The following is a 14772-nucleotide window of genomic DNA, read 5'->3' on the forward strand; positions in this document are numbered from 1 at the left end:
AAGGAATTCCCCAGGGCAGCTGTCTAGGAGCCTTACTTTTTTCAATCTTTACTAATGACATGTTTACTAATGACCTGTGTGTCTATTTCACAGCGAGTGAAATGACTGCAACACTTAAAGAGCTGCAGCTAGTTTCAGAAATGATGGCAAGGAATAAGTTAGTCCTAAATATTTCTAAAACTGAACACATTTTATTTGGGACAAATCACTCACTAAACCCTAAACCTAAATAAAAAATTGAGCAAGTTAAGGTAACAAATTGTCAGACTGTAAACTGTCATGTTCAAAACATGTTGATCCAACAGTAGCGAAGATGGGGAGGAATCTGTCCATAATAAAGCTCTACTCTGCCTTTTTAACAACACTATCAACAAGGCAGGTCCTACAAGCTCTGGACTACTGTTTAGTCATATGGTCAGATGCCACAAAGAGGGACCTCAAAAAATGACAATTGGCTCTTAACGGCTGGCCCTCGGAGGAGGCACAGGATAGACCGGGCCGTGGAGGCGCACTGGAGGTCTCGAACTAAGGGCCTGCACAACCCGTCCTGGCTGGATGGTGATTTTACCCCGGCACATGTGGGGCGCAGGCACAGGATGCACTGGGCTGTGCAGACACACGGGAGACACAGTGCGCAGAGCCGACAGAGGATATCCTGGCCCGAGGAGACGCACTGGCTGTCTGTAGAGCAGGGCTGGCACCATCCACCCTGGCTGGATCCTCACCCTAGCCTTGCAGATGCGGGGAGCTGGGATGTAGCCCACCGGGCTAAGAACGCGTACTGGCAACACCGTGCGCTCCACCGCATAACACGGTGCCTGACCAGTACGACTCCCACCACGGTAAGCACGGGGAGTTGGCTCAGGTCTCCAACCTGACTCAGCCACACTCCCCATGTGGCTCCCCCCAATTTTTGGGAGGGCTGCCTCTTGGGCTTCCTTGCCAGCCGTGTTCCCTCGTATCGCTGGTTCCCTTTTCCTGCTGCCTCCGCTCTCCTGGCTGCCTCCACCTGTTCCCATGGGAGGTGATCCCTTCCAGCCAGGATCTCCTCCCATGTGTAGGATCCCTTGCCATCTAGAATGTCTCCCATGTCCAGTCCTCCTTTCCATGCTGCTTGGTCCTTTGGTGGTGGGTAGTTCTGTAACGGCTGTTGGAAGAAGAGGACCAAGGTGCAGCGTGGTATTTGTCCATATTTATTTAATGAACACTGAAATCACAAAATAAAAACAAGCGAATGACCTGGCTGGTGCAGACACACAACAGAAAACAACTACCCACAAATCATAGAGGGAAAACACGCTGCTTAAGTATGTTTCTCAATCAGAGACAACGATTGCCAGCTGCCTCTGATTGGGAGTCATACCAGGCCAAACACATAGAAATAGAAAACCTAGAAAACACAACATAGAATGCCCACCCCAACTCACGCCCTGACCAAACTAAAACAGAGACATAAAAAAGGAACTAAGGTCAGGATGTGACAGAACCTCTGCAGCTTTATCTGTCTCTAGCTCCTGGTATAACGCTCCTTCTACAGGCATATACAGCATGACACCAGTGTAGAAAACCACAAAAATGAAAAGTATTATATTAATACTTTAATTTATGAATACTCGTGATATTCATATAATATTAAAACATTATAATAAGCTAATGTCACCTACCAGTCCTGTAATGAGGAGAATATAAAGTCAAGCCCTAGGCCTACAGTGGCACAACAAGTGTGTGAGTGTGTGTGCTGTAAAGCGGCACACTCATTGGTGATCTGCTCACCCAATCAAAAGGGTGAGGACACACCTTGTCACTGTCGATAAAAGGGAGGCACATTTGGACTATGAACGTATAGTATTGCATCTTCCTTTCCACCTATTCTAATAAACATGTCCTAAAGTGGAGCTGGTGCTTGTTGTACTTTCGCCTCTAGCAAATCTTACACATGCAAAATAAAATAAATAAAAAATGTAGAATAGAAAAACATTTATTTAGTTTATTTTGATTTATAACATTATACACTCATGGCGTACATACAAACTAAACAGCCATTGATTCAGAAAGGCAACAGTGTCAACAATATTGAATTAGTGTTCAACGATATGTAAAATGTCTATAAAATGTGTTTTGACACTGTCAATAAAGAAACATTAGAAATAAATATTTATGGAATTTATAGAAAGTGAACCACATTATGATGCATTAGAATGACTGGAAGGGAAACTATAAAATCTGATTTCTAGAGTGCTAGAGCCATACAATTAATATGGTTACTCTTTAGCTTTAGAGACGGCTTGCAGGAGTGATAGGTTGCGTGCTCTTGGGTCCTCCATGCAGGAAATTACCAATGCCTCTGACTTTTTGGCCTTGCTATACACGTAAAAGTAAGGGTAGAGTTTCTCTGTGAAAGACTGGTTTGTGAAAGAGTAGATGTGAGATTTTTCATCCACATCATAGAAGGAAACCTGACCCCTCTCATAGTCCACATAGATTCCAATTTTTCTAGGCCTGGGGTTCAGATAAAGATTCTTAAGGGGGGAGGAATGAACCTTATAATCAAATCCATCTTTTCTCAGTGCAAAGAACCCATGCGCTGAGTTAATTTGGACCTCTTCCTTCCTGTTTACTGTTTCCTTGGCAACGCCTACATCCCAGTCATTTCTTAGGCCCACCTGAACCTCCCAGTAATGGCGTTCAGAGTTGAAGCCTTTCTCTCCTAAAATCATGGGGTAGATGTTGAACCTCTCTGGGTTGTCAGATATGATCTGGGGTGTTTCAGAGTCTTTGATGCGTTTGCCACCATCAAACAGGCATATCCAACGACTTGCTGTGTTCGAGTCCAGGGTGATGTCCTCTGTGGAACAGAAAATTGATAGCAACCTTATTGAAAAATATAGTGCTGCGAAAAAGTTTTTGCCTTTCTGATTTTCTCTATTTTTGCACATTTGTGATACTGAATGTTTTCAGTTCTTCAACATAATCCTAATATTAGATAAAGGGAACCTGAGTTTACAAATAACAAAGTTATGCAACACCGAATTCCCCTGTGTGAAAAAATAATTGCCCCCTTACTCTCAATAACTGGTTGTGTCACCACTGCAATGACTGCAACCAAATGCTTCCTGTCATTGTTGATCAGTATCTCACATTGCTGTGTAAGATTTTTGGACCACTCTTCCATGCAGAACTGCTTTAACTCAGTGATATTTGTGGGTTTTCAATAATGAACTGCTTGTTTCAAGTCCTGCCACAGCATCTCAATTGGGATTAGGGCTGGACTTTCTAGTTTAGGCCATTCCAAAACTTCAAATTGGTTGCGTTTTAACAATGTTATCTAGACTTGATTGTGTGCTTTGGAAAATGGTCTTGCTGCATGAACCAACTGTGCTTCAGCTTCAGCTCACAGACGGATGGTCTAATATTCTCTTGTTGAATTATCTGATACAGAGCAGAAATCATGACCTAACCCCAATTGAGATGATGTGGCAGGACTTGAACTGAGCAGTTCATGCTTGAAAACCCACAAATGAGTGAAAGCATTTCTGCATGGAAGAGTGGGCCACAATTCCTCCACAGTGATGTGAGAGACTGATCAACAACTACAGGAAGCATTTGGTTGGAGTCATTGCAGCTAAAGGTGGCACAACCAGTTAGAGTGTAAGGGGGCAATTTATTTTTCACACGGGCATTGGGTGTTTTATAACTTTGTTAATGAAATAAATGAAATAAGTATGTCATTGTTGTGTTATTTGTTCATTCAGGTTCCCTTTATCTAATATTAGATTTTGGTTGAAGATCTCATAACATTCAGTGTCAAAAATATGCACGAGTCGAGAAAATTTGATAGAGGGAAAATACTTCATCATAGCACTGTATTCATTGTTAATGGCAATTACTGCTCTGATTTAAGTTTCATACTGCTTGTAGTTGAAGAATTTAGCATCTTACCTTTAAACCCCCTCATTCTCTTCAGTTCTGAAAAAATATGAAAATGATCCACTACTACTATCCTCCACTATATTTACATTCAGAAATATATATATTTTTTAATAATTTAACATAAGCTTACCCATGTCTGTTAGTGTTTTCAATTCTCTCTTGAATATCTCCACCGGATTGGACACGGCTCTCCTCACTGTCCCAACACACAGATCTGAGTACACACTGATCTCAGAAATGTCCTTGGTGGATGGAGGGGCACATAGGGTCAGGTAAGTCTGCAGTGAAGGAGATCAGAAAGCCAACAACACTAAGTTACAGTATATACAGTATAGTAATCTTCTGACACATTGACATCAACCACTGAGAGTGATACTGGCCTGTAGGAAGTGGAGATGGTCCTCAGTGTGTGAGAGCTGCTCCAGCTCAGTACTTCTCCTCTGTAACTCAGTGATTTCCTGCTCCAGGTCATTGTTGAGCCCTTCAGCCCTTTTCTCTGCTGCTGTTTGCATCGCCTCCATCACCTGCTTTAGATTGGTTCGTCTTTCTTCAACCGAACACTATTTATTAACTGATTGAATTGTTATACCCATTTTCCCATTGATTACATTGACATTGTGTATTGGTGATATTTTTTATTACGACATTTCTAAAGACTTACCCTACTGAGCTCCACGGAGTGTTTGATTTCATCCACCTTTTTCTGTCTGACCTGGACAATCTTTTCAACCTCTGCTTTAGCGGCTGCAAGCTCACCCTATAGACAGACATTATTGAAATAAATCAATTCTGTTTTTGCAGAAAAATACATGTTAACTGTGTGGTTTCAACAAATCTTACCTTCTGGTGTGCTCCCATGTCTTCAATGGGCACAGTATCGTGAGACTTGTGGTCTGTCTCAGTACAAAACTGACACACACATGTCTGGTCGCTCCTACAGAACAGCTCCAGCAGCCTATCATGCTTGCACATCCTGTCCTCCAGGTTCTCCGCTGGGTCGATCAGCTTGTGTCTCTTCAGATTCACCACTCTCTGATGATGCTCCAGGTGAGTCTCACAGTAAGAGGTGAGACACACCAGGCAGGACTTCAGGGCCTTGATGTCACGAATCCCGCTTCCTGAGTCTGTGTTTGCCTGTGTTTCTGTCCTGGAGTGTGTTTCCGGTGTCCTGGAACGCACCCTGTCTGGTTGCCGGGCGAATTAGCTTGTTGGGAGATCGATGTTCACTCGCACCTGTATCCCATCAGTAATCTGCACACCTGTCCTGATCATCACCTCTCCCCTTCAAAAGCTCTGAGCTGACATCCATTCCCTGCCGGATCGTTAGCCATGAACATTACTCACCCGGATCATTTACCCCATTCCCGCCTGGTCGTCGGAGGATTCCGCTACCCCATTGGATCCACCTATTTACTCCCATCAACTCACCACCGCTGCCCGCTACGCCACCTGGATATATCTACCCATTCACATTCACTTGTAAATAAATACTCACCTTCTTCCTACTCTCCTTGTCCTGGTCTGCTTCTGGGTTCGATTTTGAAAGAACGTGACACTTGAGCTTTCTTGTAGAACAAACATCACAAGCAACCTCCCCAGGAGCAGCTAAGCATTCTGGTACATTAAGTCTTCTTCTTTTGATATGCACAGAGATCTCTTCTATCACAGAGTTGGTGGAGACCTCTGACCTCACATAGAATCGTTTCTGACATTTTGGACAGTGGCATAATATCTCACTGTTATCCCAGTGTCCACTAATACAGGCTTTGCAGAAGGTGTGGCCACAAGGAGTGGTAACTGGATCAGTGAACACATTCAGGCAGATAGAGCACAGGAACTGCTCTTCTGGTAGAAGGCTGCTGTCAACATTCAATGATGACATCTCTATGGGGGAAGATATGTTATTATTCAATTATTATGGCTCTTGAATCATCCATATACTTTGAGTCCATATACATTTAGTCCATTTGCTTACTTTAGGTTGATAAGAAATTACTTCAACCCAAATACTGTGAAAATGCTGTAAAATACACATGTAGAAATATGTATAAAAAAAGCACATGCACAACATTTTAAGCAGATGGAACTGAGCTACACTGCAAGCAAAGGCTTGTACCTATATCATCATTAATAAGACTGTTCTCCATCCTGTTGAGAGTGACTCACTGTACGTGCATGTAACCAAACACCTCTTGCCAATTAATGAAACCTAAAGTTGACCATCACTTTCTTTCACTTCACTGAACAAACGTAAAAAGTAAGACAAAAAGCTACTACCTGTTTTGTCTTTTTTTTAGCTAGATTTGTCCCGGCATACTTTTCAAACACAGACAGGAATCATCAGGACAGGAAATAAAACTATCACACACACATACAGTACTCCAAGAAGATAAATGCTGTTCCTTTTAGAAGGGAGAAGGCTGAGCATTTGAAAAGTAGGAGCTACATTTCATAATTTCACTGAAAATGAAACTTAAAACTCTCACTGGAAACATTCACATGTGACTGTAACAACGTGTGTGTAGGTGACAGGGAAGTCAGGTGCAGGAGAATCGAACTTGGTATAAATGGAGTCGTTTAACTTCTTCGATATAGGGGGTGCTCTTTTAATTTTTGGATGAAAAACGTTCCCATTTTAAACAAGATATTTTGTCACGAAAAGATGCTCGACTATGCATATAATTGACAGCTTTGGAAAGAAAACACTCTGACGTTTCCAAAACGGCAAAGATATTGTCTGTGAGTGCCACAGAACTGATGTTACAGGCGAAACCCAGATAAAAATCCAATCAGGAAGTGCCGCATTTTTTGAAACCGCCTCATGCCAATGACTCCTTATATGGCTGTGAAGGAGCTAGCAGTCAGCTTACATTTTCCATGTTTTCCGCAAGGTGTCTACAGCATTGTGACGTATTTGTAGGCATATCATTGGAATATTGACCATAAGAGACTACATCTACCAGGTGGTCGCTTGGTGTCCTCCGTTGCAATTATTGCGTAATCTCTAGCTGCAGTATTTTTCCGTTTGCTTCTGATGAGAAGCCAACTGCCACCAATGATAGATTATTGAACAGATATGTGAAAAACACCTTGAGGATGGATTCTAAACAACGTTTGCCATGTTGCTGTCGATATTATGGAGCTAATTTGGAAAAAAGTTTGGCGTTGTAAGTGACTGCATTTTCCGGTCTTTTTCTTAGCCAAACGTGATGAACAAAATGGAGCTATTTCGTCTACACAAATCATCTTTTTGGAAAAAATGAACATTTGCTATCTAACTAAGAGTCTCGTCATTGAAAACATCCGAAGTTCTTCAAAGGTAAATTATTTTATTATAATGCTTTTCTTGTTTTTCTGAAAATGTTGCCTGCTGAATGCTAGGCTTAATGCTATGCTAGGCTATCAATACTCTTACACAAATCCTTGTGTAGCTTTGGTTGAAAAGCATATTTTGAAAATCTGAGATGACAGTGTTGTTAACAAAAGGCTATGCTTGTGTTGGAATATATTTATTTCATTTCATTTGCGATTTTCATGAATAGGAAACGTTGCGTTATGGTAATGAGCTTGAGGCTATGATTACGCTCCCGGATACGGGAGGTTAATAAACTTAACAAAACTCCAAAAACCAAAATACAACATAAATAAAAGTGGGTACAAGAACCCATCGCGCACCAATACATAATACACAAACATACAAACAAACAATCTCTGACAAGGACATGATGGGAAACAGAGGGTTAAATACACAACATGTAATTGATGGGATTGGAACCAGGTGTGAAGGAAGACAAGACCAATGGAAAATGAAAAATGGGTCAGGGATGGCTAGAAGATTGGTGACGTCGACCGCCGAACACCGCCCGAAGAGAGGGACCGACTTCGGCGGAAGTCATGACAGTACTACCCCCTGACGCGTAGCTCCAGCAGCGCGTCGGCACTGACCTCGGGGACAACCCGGAGGGCGAGGCGCAGGGCGAACCAGATGGAGATGGTGGAAATCTCGCAGCATGGAAGGATCCAACACGTCCTCCACCGGAACCCAGCATCTCTCCTCCGGACCATACCCCTCCCAGTCCACGAGGTACTGAAGGCCCCTCGCCCGCCGTCTCGAATCCAGTATGGAATGAACGGAGTATGCCGGGGGCCCCTCGATGTCCAGATAGGGCAGAGGAACCTTCTGCACCTCAGACTCCTGGAGCGGGCCAGCCACCACTGGCCTGAGGAGAGACACATGGAATGAGGGGTTAATGGTAATCGGGGGGAAGTTGTAACATGTAACATACCTCGTTCACTCTCCTCAGGACTTTAAATGGCCCCACAAACCGCGGACCCAGTTTCCGACAGGGCAGGCGGAGGGGCAGGTTTCGGGTCGAGAACCAGACCCTGTCCCCCGGGGCCTCACTGCGGTGAAAGTCTTCGCCAACTTTCTGGCACAGTACTGCGCGCTGAAGGTGGACATGGGCAGCGTCTCATGTTTCTTCTGCGCACCGGAACCAGTCGTCCACCGCAGGAGTCTCAGTCTGACTCTGACGCCAAAGAGCCAGAACCAGCTGATACCCCAATACACACTGAATGGGAGAAAAGTTAGTGGAGGAGAGGCAGAGCGAGTTCTGGGCCATCTCTACCCAGGGCACGAACGCCGCCCACTCCCCCGGCCGGTCCTAGCAAAAAGACCTCAGAAACCTACCCACATCCTGGTTAACTCTCTCCACCTGCCCATTACTCTCGGGGTGAAAACCTGAGGTAAGGCTGACCGAGACTCCCAGACTTTCCATGAACGCCTTCCAGACCCTTGACGTAAACAGGGGACCCCGATCAGACACTATATCCTCAGGCACCCCGTAATGCCGGAAGACGTTTGTAGAGCCGTAGGGAGACCGGGCAAAGGGAGGAGACAACAGGACTTAGAAAAACGATCCACAACGACCAGGATCGTGGTGTTACTCTGTGAAGGTAGAAGATCGGTTAAGAAATCCACCGACATGTGCGACCACTGTGTGCGACCGTTGTGGAATGGGTAAGGGTTGTAACTTACCTCTGGGCAGGTGTCTAGGAGCCTTGCACTGTGCGCACACAGAGAAGCGGGAAACATAAACCCTCACATCCTTAGCTAAAGTGGGCCACCAGTACTTCCCACTAAGACAGCGCACCGTCCGACCGATCCCAGGATGACCAGAGGAGGGTGATGTGTGTGCCCAATAGATCAGCAGATGGCGGACAGAACGTACAGATGCCCAGCTGGACACTAAGGGGGAGCGGGCTCTAAACGTGACACCCGCTGAATGTGCGCGTCCAGCTCCCACACTACCGGTGCCACCAAACAAGAGGCAGGGAGTATGGGAGTGGGATCCATGGGCCGCTCTTCTGTGTCATACATCCGGGACAATGCGTATGCCTTAATGTTCTGGGAGCCTGGTTTGTAAGAAAGGGTAAACACAAAACGGGTGAAAAACATGGCCCACCTTGCCTGGCGAGGGTTCAGTCTCCTTGCCACCCGGATGTACTCCAGATTGTGGTGGTCAGTCCATATGAGAAAATGGTGTCTAGCACCCTCAAGCCAATGTCTCCACGCCTTCAGGGCCTTAACGACAGCCAACAACTCCCGGTCCCCCACGTCATAGTTTTGCTCCACCGGGCTGAGCTTCTACGAGAAGACACATGGGCGGAGCTTCGGTGGCATACCAGAGCACTGAGAGAGCACAGATCCTATCCCAGCCTCGGACGCATCCACCTCCACTATGAACGCCAACAAGGGATCCGGATGGGCCAGCACGGGAGCCGAGGTAAACAAAACCCTCAGGTGACTGAAAGCCCTGTCCACCTCAGCTGTTCACTGCAAGCGCACCGGGCCCCCTTCAGCAGTGAAGTAATGGGAGCCGCAACCTGACCAAAACCCGGGATAAACCTCCGGTAGTAGTTGGCAAACCCTACATATCGCTGCACCTCCTTTACCATGGTGGGAGTTGGCCAATTACGCACGGCTGCAATGCGGTCACTCTCCATCTCCACCCCTGACGTGGAAATGCGATACCCTAGGAAGGAGATGGACTGTTGGAAAAACAGGTATTCTCAGCCTTGACGTGCAGGTCATGTTCCAACAGGTGACCAAGCACTTTGCACACCAGGGACACATGCCCGGCGCGTGTAGTGGAGTATATCAAAATGTCATCAATATACACCACTACACCCTGCCTGTGCAGGTCCCTGAAAATCTCGCCTACAAAAGCTTGGAAGACTGATGGAGCATTCATCAACCGGTACGGCATGACGAGGTACTCATAGTGCCCAGAGGTGGTACTGAAAGCCATCTTCCACTTGTCTCCCTCTCGGATACGCACCAGATAGTAAACGCTCCTGAGATCTAGTTTGGTGAAGAAGCGCGCCCTGTGCATTGACTATCGCTGTGCCTATGAGCGGTAGCGGGTAACTATACCTCACCGTGATCTGATTTATACCCCGGTAGTCAATACACTGACGCAGACCTCCCACCTTCTTCTTCACGAAAAAGAAACTCGGGGAGTTGGGTGAAGTGAAGGACCGAATGTACCCCTGATGCAGGAATTCGGAGACATATGTTTCCATAGCCTCCGTCTCTGCCTGTGAGAGGGGATACACCCGACTCCTGGGAAGTGCAGCGTCTACCAGGAGATCTATCGCACAATCGCCCCGTCGATGAGGTGGTAAATGAGTCGCCTTCTTTTTAGATAAGGCGAGAGCCAAATTGGCATTTTCAGAGGGATGCGCATGGTGAGGACCTGGTCTGGACTCTCCACCGTAGTAGCACCAACAGAAACCCCTAAACACCTCCCTGAGCACTCTCGCGACCACCCCGTGAGAGTGGGGTGTGTCCAAGAAACAGTGGGGTTATGACAAGCCAACCAGGGTAGGCCAAGCACCATGGGAAACGCAGAAGAGTCAATAAGGAAATTAGTATTTTTCTCCGTGTGACCCCCCTGCGTCACCATACCCAAAGGAGCGTTGACCTCCCTAATTAACCCTGACCCTAATGGTCGACTTTCCGTGAATGGGAAAGGGCACATCTACGTGAACAACTGGGGTCCCTAAACTACCTGAATCGACGAGTGCCTTTTGCTGGGAATGCGGAGAAAACTCAGGAAAAGTGACAGACACAAACATATGTGCAACAGAGGACTCTGTTGACTCTGAGAATGGTGCCAGCTCACCTGGGGTGACGCCAGAGTGCTCTGCCTGCTGACTCGATTCCCAGAGGAACCAACCCGGCACTGACCAGCAGTGTGACCTCTGCGGCAACAGATGGTGCGTGAGCGGAAAACCTCTCTAATCTCCCTGCGCACCGCCCCTCCTAGCTCCATGGTTATCGGAGAGTGGGTGCGGGAGGATGGAACCACCAGACCCCGATCTGGATGTCCGCGAGTAGCCAGCAGGTTGTCCAGCCGGATGGACAGGTCCACCAGCTGGTCGAAAGTGAGGGTGGTGTCTCTGCAGGCCAGCTCCCAACGGACGTCTTCGCGCAGACTGCAGCGGTAGTGGTCGATCAGGGCCCTGTTGTTCCATCCCGCACAGGAAGCCAGGGTCCTTAACTCCAGGGCAAACTCCTGTGTGCTCCTCGTCTCCTGTCTCAGATGGTAGAGGTGCTCTCTACGGCCAACTCCGTGTGGAGAGAGGGAGATGCAGTGTTGGACCATTTTGAGGAGTTCACCCGCCGTTTCCGGGCAGTCTTCGACCCCCACCCAAGGGCAGAGCGACGGGTGAACTCCTCAAAATGGTCCAACACTGCATCTCCCTCTCTCCACACGGCGTTGGCCCACTCCAGGGCTTTCCCGGTGAGGCACGAGACAAGGGCGGACACCTTCTCACGGTCTGATGGAGCTGGGTGGACCGTGACCAGATAGAGGTTTAGTTGGAGGAGGAAACCCTGGCAGTAGGCAGCACTCCCATCGTACTCCTGTGGCATGGAGAGACGGATCCCACTGGGTTTAGGCGGGAAAGGGGCGCTCAAGAGAGACCCCGGTTGTGCTGGTAGAGGCGCTGGAAGAACTCCCTGTCTCTCCCAGCGGTCCATAGTCTGGACAACGCGATCCATGGCGGCAGCCAGATGGTAAAGCTTTACCGCATGATCTTCGACATGCTCCTCCACCTCCATGGCCGGGGTACCTTCTCCTGCTGACTCCATAGGTGGTCGGAGATTCTGTAACAACGTGTGTGTAGGTGGCAGGAAGTCAGGCGCAGGAGAATCGAATTTGGTATAAATGGAGTTTGGTATAAAAGTGGGTATAAAAACCCATTGCGCACCAATACATAATACACAAACATTCAAACAAACAATCTCCGACAAGGACATAATGGGAAACATACGGTTAAATACACAATCTGTAATTGATGGAATTGGAACCAGGTGTGAAGAAAGACAAGACAAAACCAATGGAAAATGAAAAATGGATCAGTGATGATTAGAAGATCAGTGACGTCGACCGCCGAACACCGCCCGAACAAGGAGAGTTACCGACTTCGGCAGAAGTCGTGACAGTGATGGCCAAATTTTCAACTTGAGGTGTAGGTTTTTCATACTTTATGATAACAATCTTACACGACATGGAGAATAGATAAACATATATTGTTGAAAATCTATGTACATGTTTTTACATAGAATGCAATACACATCTGAGAGAGTAGGTAGATTATGCAAATAGGCATTTAATGCTAAATGGCAAGGCAGAGAATAATAATGTAATAATCAGAGATACAATCAAGTCACGGCCACAGCAGGCCTGGGTGCAAATAATAGTTCACGCTGTTCGAGTTGTTCTTTCCTTGTTCAATGTCATCAATTGTACTTTCCTCTCTTGCAAATCTTATGCATACAACAATGTTTGAAACATGTAAATACAGCAGAATTTCACACACATATTTGATGACAACATAACTTTATGTAACATTTTATAACTTTTACTGTTGTTTATGAGGAAACACATGCTATATAAACATGATATAGTATTATACTACATCAGAGGAAACTAGTGAGGTGTGACAAGTAAATGAATTTTGTGTAATATTGAGTACTATTGAGTAATAGTATCTAGCCTTTTATGGTGAGTATCTTCACTTTGCGGTATTAGCGAGTCTCCTCAAATGGTCTTCGTACACCTTTGTCCAATCGATGTAAATGACCAGCGACTCAGACTTCTTTTTCATGCTGTAGAGGTAAAAGTAAGGGTAAAGTTTCCCGGTGAAGGACAGGCCAAGGAATGAGTAGAGGTGTAAGTTTGCCAGCACATCATAAAAAGACACCTGCCCTTTCTCGTAATCAACATACACACCGACTCTTCTCGGTATGGGGTTCAGATTGAGGGTGGTAGAGGGTGAAGAACCAGCCTCATACCCCAAGTATCCGCTCTTTGACAGAAGAAAGAAGACATGTTCGGGATTCTTTTTCACCGCCTTCTTCCGGTTGACGGCCCTCATGGCAATGCCGACCTCCCACCTCCCACTCACGCCCACCTGGACCTCCCAGTAATGGCGTCCAGAGTTGAAGCCCTTCTCTCCTAAGACCGCTGAGTAGTAGTCAAACCTCTTTGGATTGTCAGACACCCTCTGGGCTGTTTTGGCGTACTTTATTCGTGTTCCGTCTTCAGAGAGCTGTCGCCAACGATTTGCAGTGTTGGGGTCCAGAGTGACTTCATCTGAGGAGCAGCGATATGGGCCAATATATCATTTAGATAACATTTACAAAACATATAGCACAATTATGGGCTATATCATGGTTGTTAATGACCATTAACTTCGTTATCATTCTCAAAGAAATTACAATTTATGTCACCTTTGAACTCTCGCATTCTTGTGAGTTCTGTAAGAAAATAGACAGCACATCATTAAACAATACAGACAGAATACAATAGGACAGATTTTTTAAAATGCTTCTTTAAAAACTATTGGTCAAAATGAATCTTACCTATTTCTGTAAGAACTTTTAGTTCTCCTCTTATGTTTTCCTCAATTTGAGACAAGGCTCTTCTCAAAGTCCCCACACACAGATCAGTGTGAACACTCACCCTGGACCATTTCTTAGTAGACGGAGGAGTGCGAAGGGACAGCAAACTCTACAACTCCCCAAAATGTATTCATTATCTCAGGAGTTCAGCAAGTTTTCACTTCATGCATTTACAGTATATTGAGGATATAGATTAACCCTAACCTATTGATCACAGAGAGGGACACTGACCTGTAGGAGGTGGAGGTGGTCCTCAGTGTGTGAGAGCTGCTCCAACTCAGTGCTTCTCTTTTGTAGCTCAGTGATTTCCTGCTCCAACTGTTGGGTGAGCCCTTCAGCTCTCCTCTCCGCTGCTTTTTGCCTCTCCTCTATTACCTTGACAAGCTTAGTTCTCCTTTTTTTATAGACTGTAACAGTTCAGTGAAAAGCTTTTCACTGTCCTCCACTTCTTTCACAGTACTTTTCTAATGGAATAAAAATTGCATGTAGAGTTAATTACTTCAAAAGCAGAATATTTGGTTAATACTCTACTATAAACTGCTTGAATACAGAAGATACAGTGCCTTGCGAAAGTATTCGGCCCCCTTGAACTTTGCGACCTTTTGCCACATTTCAGGCTTCAAACAAAGATATAAAACTGTATTTTTTGTGAAGAATCAACAACAAGTGGGACACAATCATGAAGTGGAACGACATTTATTGGATATTTCAAACTTTTTTAACAAATCAAAAACTGAAAAATTGGGCGTGCAAAATTATTCAGCCCCTTTACTTTCAGTGCAGCAAACTCTCTCCAGAAGTTCAGTGAGGATCTCTGAATGATCCAATGTTGACCTAAATGACTAATGATGATAAATACAATCCACCTG

The 14772-nt window shown here is 45.7% G+C and overlaps 2 protein-coding genes across 2 annotated transcripts; both read right to left on the minus strand.

The window, feature by feature from the left end:
- Nucleotides 1–1962: 1962 nt before the first annotated feature.
- LOC112233967 (tripartite motif-containing protein 29-like) lies at nucleotides 1963–5106 on the minus strand (the record flags this gene model as incomplete). The annotated part of the gene is made up of 5 exons (XM_042329537.1): nucleotides 1963–2845; nucleotides 3940–3966; nucleotides 4061–4457; nucleotides 4592–4687; nucleotides 4771–5106. Coding segments are annotated over 3 exons (603 nt in total), but the record flags the coding sequence as incomplete, so codon positions are not given.
- A 7419-nt stretch (nucleotides 5107–12525) lies between these two features.
- On the minus strand, nucleotides 12526–14361 carry LOC121847614 (zinc-binding protein A33-like). Its single transcript, XM_042329534.1, has 3 exons — nucleotides 13865–14361; nucleotides 13733–13759; nucleotides 12526–13595 (listed from the first exon to the last, which is right to left on the minus strand). The coding sequence occupies exons 2-3, from the start codon at nucleotides 13746–13748 to the stop codon at nucleotides 13015–13017; spliced, it is 597 nt and encodes a 198-aa protein (XP_042185468.1). The 5' UTR covers nucleotides 13749–13759; nucleotides 13865–14361; the 3' UTR covers nucleotides 12526–13014.
- Between the last annotated feature and the right edge of the window lie 411 nt (nucleotides 14362–14772).

Source organism: Oncorhynchus tshawytscha, linkage group LG10 (assembly GCF_018296145.1).
Source record: "Oncorhynchus tshawytscha isolate Ot180627B linkage group LG10, Otsh_v2.0, whole genome shotgun sequence".
Taxonomy (NCBI): Eukaryota; Metazoa; Chordata; class Actinopteri; order Salmoniformes; family Salmonidae; genus Oncorhynchus; species Oncorhynchus tshawytscha.